Source organism: Centruroides sculpturatus, unplaced genomic scaffold (assembly GCF_000671375.1).
Source record: "Centruroides sculpturatus isolate CEXI.00-Female unplaced genomic scaffold, Cexi_2.0 scaffold504, whole genome shotgun sequence".
NCBI lineage: Eukaryota > Metazoa > Arthropoda > Arachnida > Scorpiones > Buthidae > Centruroides > Centruroides sculpturatus.
The window spans coordinates 329,066-336,281 of NW_019384908.1; the positions used below are offsets into that span (position 1 = coordinate 329,066).

Consider the following 7,216-nt stretch of genomic DNA (forward strand, 5'->3'; position numbering starts at 1 on the left):
CTCGATGACCAATTAGTGCTTACTGAACCGTAGCACTATGCAAATGTGATGTGGCGTGATTCCCAGCCGACCAATTAGCGATCACCAGCCGTAACGTTATGCAAATCTGTGATTCCCAAGCCATAGTCTTATGCAAATCATGCCGTGTGGCGTAATTGTCTGCTGACCAATCAGTGGCTGTACTTTCAACCATCTGTCGATGACCGTTACGACTAAAAAAAAAACTTCGCTAGGTCTTACTTTCAGGGGGAGGTCTTATATTTCGCAATTCAGCAAAATCTGTGCTAGGTCTTATTTTCTGCGGATGTCTTATTTTCGGGGAAACACGGTATTACTAGAAGTGGCCAAACTGCCAGTCTTCTAGAATTGATCTGTGGACCCTAGTTTGGGAAATGATGTTCTAGAAGATATAAGATTTTCATTTGTCGTCTTTCCTTGCTGATTGTGATCTTACTCAGCAATCTAACATGTGAATATTTGGGATTATAGATGGTTGGAATATGGTATTGACTATGTCAATTTCTCCGAATCAAAAGCTGCATATCAGCAGGTCCTATATACTACATATATATAATGACAGATAAAAAATGTCAATAGTCAGCTGGTAAAGGAACTAAAAAGCACATATCATGACAAATATAATCAATCCTCAATATTCCTCTCCTCCAAATTAAATCACCACAATGTTTTGTAGCACCTTTATGTGCAAAATACAGGTGCACACAAATTATTGGAAAATTTTTTAAGACCCTATTTTCACCAATACTGAACAGAAACACATCACCATGTGAAAGAGGAATATTTGCAGTTTCATATTGACCTCAAATGTATTTGGTGTGCACACCATGTGTGGCATAGCTGATGTCCAGGCAGCACTCATACTCTTGCCAAACTTTCTCAAGCAATGTGGTGTTCCAGATGATAGTATTGATGTGCTTCCACAATATGGCTGTATCATTGGAAGTGAAAGGACTTATAGTATGTGATTTCATTAAAGATGTTTAAGGTCCAGTGACTGGGGTGGTCATATGTAGATGTTGTCTGGATGATTTTTTTTTTATAACAGTTGCAATTTGCACATGTACAACTGCAATCGTTTCCATAGAATTTTCTCACTGTAGACTTTGGTATATTCATTTTTTGAGTGGCTCTCCAAACAGGTTTCCTAGGATTTTCTTTTACACACACTATTGACTGTTACTTTGGTAACACTTTGCTTCCCCACATAACCTTTCACTTGATGACAGATTCATCCTCTGTCACAAAATTGCTCTTACCACCTTCAGATTGATGGTGCAAAGAACCACAATATGCAAATTGTCATTGAAATGCATGTTGAACTACCACAATATTGGTAATTAATTTAATGCATATTCTAGGACATAACAACTACAGTTGACTGGTAAGGCAGCCATTTTCCTTATCATTGATGTGCACTTTCCCCACCTGATGGCAGCAGCACTCAGACCATTCTAAATGTACATTCACAGTGTATAATTGACAGGAATTTTATGAATATTGGAACACTACCAACTCACCCATGAGTGTAACAAAATTATCCAATAATTTCTTCACATTCTGTATTTTATCTTTATTCTCATTGATTAAAACTTCCATAATTTATTTGTTCTGAAGATGAATGCTATATTTGAAAATATCTTCTTTTTATTAATAATTGTTTGCTATAAACTTTTTGCAATATTTTAATAGAAAGATTGCATGATTTAGGCATATAATAATTTCTATTGACCAATTACTTAATTATATATTTGAAATATTTGATCAAAAAACTAAGTCTATTTTAATTCAATGAACCTTAATTTGAGACTATACAAAATATTTTTGTATTAGACTAATTACTACAGCACAACAAAATATACTGTTTCTTCACATATATATCTTAATTCCTATAGAACCAACGTGTGACAGTTGCATTGAATTTTAATTGTAAAATCATTCTAAATGTTTGACAGTAATATCCACAAATTTATTCTAAATTGAAACAAAATTTCACATACACTGAATCAATTTACAGTGTGGTACGATCGATTAACAAGTACAAAAACAAACGTTTTCGAACCCCTTCTGGGCTCTTCATCAGGTTCCTACAGTTTTAGCTCGTAAAAAAATTTTTTTATTTTGAAACAAAATTTTTTCATGCAGCATTTATATATCATAATAAATAGTTTCTATTCCTCATAGTTTTCCAATAATGTCACACACTGCCAGTTTTAGAATCAGTTTGCCTACAGGCAATATTTCAGTGCAGCCCACGCATATTTTAATTAAAGATTAATAGGTATCAAATAAGTGACACAATGATCTTTATAATTTTATCACTTTGATAAATACAAATCATCACGTTCCTTAGAAATGAGCAATGGTAATGATTCCTTATAGATAGCCATTAGGAAGAAGAAAAAATTATTTGATTATTGTTCATTTTCTTTTGTAGCAACAATTGCTTATGATGCTCAGTGATAAAATTGGCACCAATGCCACAATATCTTTATAAATAACAGGGTTGCATAATCAGCTTTTTTAATTTTACCAATACATACTGTAAGGAAATGTATTATTTACAATAACTGATTTGTGTGAACAGGATATTATTATAGCTAATCAAAGTGTTATTTGTGTACAGATTTTGTCAGTTCTTAAGTTTTTTATCAGCAAATATTTTAAATTTTAATAAACTTATTATGCAACCTAACAGTCTTGAATAACATCTTGGTCATCAATTAAATGTGGTTGGGAAACACTGCTTTCTGTCTTACATACATATCTTCATGCCTATTTCTCAGAAGAGGTGAGCAATAGGCAATAAGGATTGCACACATACACTCATTCATTTATCAGATTCCTACAGACACTCCTGTCTTTGCACACCTCTTTCATATCTGCTATCTTATCGCTTAGCACTCTACTCTTTCCCATACCTCTTCTTTCTGTATTAAAAATGACTAATTTAAATAAGAAATCAATTGAGGTAAGATATGAGATTACAATTAATTAATTATTAAATGATAATGAAATAATACTAAAACTTTATCATTGTTACAATACATTAAAATAATATTTTACAGAATTTACTAGTTTAATATAGATAATTAAATTTAATTATTTTTAATTATTGATTTTATTTAATAACAACTGTATACATATAATTTTTGATGATAAATAATGAAATTGAGTCACAAAAATTTTAACTGACAAATTCAATTATTTACTTGAGTATTTGTTTTAAAATAATTGAAATGCTGGAAAAGCTGCTTGCTCTGGATTTAACATGTCAGCAAGAAAATATATAGTGCCAGCAAGACCTGCATACAAAAACAAACAAAATTTATATTATTGTAAATAAATAATTCTTTATAAAAAAAAAACATATATCAAAATACATAATAATGTTAAAAACCTTATTTTAAAATTAAAATTTCTATATAATTGTTAAAAACATAATATAAAAGATAAAATTATGACAATATAACAACAGAATTTAAATTGTTTTTCCTTGTTTGTCAAGCTAAAAGTTCAAATTATATTTTCAAATATGGATGTTTATATTTTCAGTTTCTAATTTCTAATATAATAATACTGTCAATTTCTTTTTAGAATTGATGGAAAAAGGCAATGTAACATATGGGCAATCTACCAAGGAGGAGTATCTTCTAGGACGACTTTCTTCTAGGAGGATCATCTAGGAGGACCCAGGATTGAATCTGGGCATTAAAAACCTCAAGAATATTTTTGGATGTAATCCATTTCCGATATGTCAGCTCCCATCCCTTGCCTCTTAGCCACCCCACTGTAGGCATGGCCAAACTTTTAGCCAGATGGCTGAGCAGTCAAGGTGGCAGCCTACTGCTCTGGGGGACCTGGGATTGAATCCAGATGGGTCAAAAAATCTCCAGGAATTTTTGGGGGATGGTCCAACCAGATATGTCAGCCCATCCCTCACTACCAGCTGCCTCATTGTGGGCCTGGCTGAATCCATAATGGGTTTGCTAGAAAAGGCCCTCTTAGAGTTAAAAAAAGTTAAAAAAGAGTTAAAAAAGTTAAAAAAAAGAGTTAAAAAAAATGGCCAAAACAATGATAGATATGAGTAAAAAGTTTTCTTAGTGTATACAGGGATGAAAGATAAAAAGAATATTCAGAATAGCATTTGATTATAAAGTAATATTTATAGTTATAAGTCTGTTAATCTAATCATACAGACTAAATGATAATACAACTAATGTATCTCTATTTTTATTTCTAAATTAATTGATTTTAAGCAAATTTGCAAAAATTAATTAATAAGGCATTATTCAATAAGAACAAATTTTCTCAGATATACTTGTTTAGTCATTAGTTTCTGTAACTGCTATGAAAATCTAAATATATAAAATTACTTGTCCTGACTGACTGATTGATTCATCATCGCCCAGAGCAAACCGCTGAACCTAAAGAGGTGAATTTTGTACACAGTTAGGGTACGTCATGAAAACACACACTAAGAAGGGATTTTTCGAAATTCCCTCGCAGGGGGAGAGGGAAAGGATTAAGGCTTAACCTGAAGAACAGCTTCTATTGTAATATTTTAGATGCAATTGTTTTTTTTAACTACATTTAGTTTTCATTGAGTACTTAGGTGTATTAAACTGATAACATTTCAGACATTGTTATAAATATTTTTATATATTTTGATTTTTTAACCAAATGTTCAAACCATTTTAAATTCAAATTTGNGAACAAATTTTCTCAGATATACTTGTTTAGTCATTAGTTTCTGTAACTGCTATGAAAATCTAAATATATAAAATTACTTGTCCTGACTGACTGATTGATTAACTGATTGATTCATCATCGCCCAGAGCAAACTGCTGAACCTAAAGAGGTGAATTTTGTACACAGTTAGGGTACGTCATGAAAACACACACTAAGAAGGGATTTTTCGAAATTCCCTCGCAGGGGGGAGAGGGAAAGGATTAAGGCTTAACCTGAAGAACAGCTTCTATTGTAATATTTTAGATGCGATTTTTTGTTTTTAACTACATTTGGTTTTCATTGAGTACTTAGGTGTATTAAACTGATAACATTTCACACATTGTTATAAATATTTTTATATATTTTGATTTTTTAACCAAATGTTCAAACCATTTTAAATTCAAATTTGTTATTGCATATTGGTTCGATCATAGAACGATTGTAAATGTTCCAGAAAACTGATCAAATTGAAAATAGTTCGTTTGATTCTCAGCGGTAGGTGTTATATATCAATTACTATGGTTGTTGAAATACTGAATATAAATGGGGCTTGCTTGCAAAATCCGTGCAGGCAAAGTTGCGGGTAACATCTAGTAGAATATATTTGTACAAAATGTTCATTTTAAAATGCAATCCTAATCATTAATAGATATTGTAAAAAGATATTTTAATATTTTATTACAATTTTCATTTTATTTCATGTTGCTATAAATTAATTACCAGTATTTTAAAAGAATATTTCAGAAATATAAACTAGTTTCTTAATGAGTGATCTTAACATGAGTTTTTCGAGAATATAAATCCAAACAAAAACATCTGAGATCTGAGATGTAAAAAATTTTCACTAAGTAAAAACTTATGACAATTTAGACGACAGTCAAAGTTTTTTTAGGAGTTTTCCATTGGTAAAGATAAGCTTGGTGCTTGGAAACGAAATATAGAAAATAATAATACAGGTAAATATCTTGTGGGTATTGCTTCAGAGCACCAAGCTTATCTTCACCAAAGAAAAATGCCTAAAAAAATTTTGACTGGCATCATAATTGCCATAAGTTTTTACTTGGCAAAATTTTTTTACATCTCAGATGTTTTTGTTTGGATTTCAATTGTGTTTGTTTAATAATTGTATTATTACATCAAGCAATGCATTCATTCAGCAACTGTCGAATGAATGCATTGCTGACCAATGCACTGCCCAATGACACTTTCAATAAACCTTTTAGAAAAATCATCATAAAAAGTTTTAATTTGCATAAAATTTATGCTTTTGTAATTCTGAGCAACATTCTGAATAAAATTGACTTGTTTTCATGCAATTTTATCTCTATAAGCATACAATTAAGCTATAAAACTGAATTAGCTCTATGGGAAACCGCATGAACTTTGAGCTATCAACTCTGAAGTTTTGTGAGCATCTCACTGATAATGAGAAAGGCTTATGTTTAAAATTTGAGCTTTCTAGACCCAGTAGTTTTTTTTTGTACCATCTGCAGTGCTCTGGATAAAGAAAAAGAATTTTTGCACTTTTCAATTGCTTATATTTCAGCAGCTGCTTTACGGAAAATCTTGAAATAAATTTTGCACACTACCTAAGAAAACAATTTTCTTTCAAACGAGATATTAAGAATTACTTCAAGTGTTTGGGGCAGAGAAATTGACCCCCAAAAATCAGCAACTCTGATTCCTGTGTATATATACTAAGAGCTGCAATACAATACAAATATATTAGGATTAGAAGACTAAAACGTGCCATAAAAAAACTTAAAACAAGGAATAAATCAGATGAATTAAAGAATACAAATGGAAGGGTAGAGAATAATCAAAGATATGAAGTAAATAAATATAAAAGATTAGTTAAAAAATTCCAATATCCCACCATTGAGGAATTGACAAAATGGAAAGAGAATCTTATTTTAAACAAAACAAGAATAGAGATTCCAACAAACATCAAAGAAATATTAAATAAAGGACTAGACTTTAATGGTCCAAACAAATGGAACGTTTTAGACATACTACCAAATTTAGACAAAATATGTAGTAATCTTTCAGATATTGAATCAAGTATGATAAAAATGAAATTAAGTAATATAATTAAAAAATACGTAACCAAAGAAGGAAGGAAATCAATAATTAAAGATAGGAATTACTTTCAATATAAAAATCAAATTAAAAAATTATGTAATTTTTTAATTTGATTTTTCCTTTAAAAAATTACATAATTTTTTAAAGGAAAATAAAATAGAAATCATAAAAGCTGACAAATCCAAACAAATCGTAATAGTTACCCAAGAGTGGGTTAGAAATAAGAAACAAGAGATAATAAAGAATACAAAATTCAGAAAACTTCCTATAAACCCTATTGAAGTTATATATTTAGAACTTAAAAAAAGAATTACAAAATTAGAACAACTAGGAGAAATTAATAGAAATGAAAAATGGTTTATATTAAATGAAGGAAATGATCGCA

The 7,216-nt window shown here is 30.2% G+C and overlaps 1 protein-coding gene and 1 long non-coding RNA gene across 2 annotated transcripts in view; one reads left to right on the top strand and one right to left on the bottom strand.

The window, feature by feature from the left end:
* LOC111631598 overlaps nucleotides 1–4,469 on the top strand; it is a 15,806-nt gene extending 11,337 nt beyond the window's left edge. The window contains exon 3 of the long non-coding RNA XR_002757730.1: nucleotides 3,616–4,469. This is a non-coding gene — a long non-coding RNA (uncharacterized LOC111631598). The remainder of the gene's footprint in view (nucleotides 1–3,615) is intronic.
* The window catches only part of LOC111631597 (lanC-like protein 1), a 32,611-nt gene continuing 27,360 nt past the window's right edge, over nucleotides 1,966–7,216 (bottom strand). Inside the window, exons 10-11 of the mRNA XM_023375887.1 lie at nucleotides 3,231–3,323; nucleotides 1,966–2,948 (exon numbers count right to left, since the gene is read on the bottom strand). Of these exons, the coding sequence (XP_023231655.1) occupies nucleotides 3,244–3,323 (80 nt within the window). The 3' untranslated portion in view covers nucleotides 1,966–2,948; nucleotides 3,231–3,243. The remainder of the gene's footprint in view (nucleotides 2,949–3,230; nucleotides 3,324–7,216) is intronic.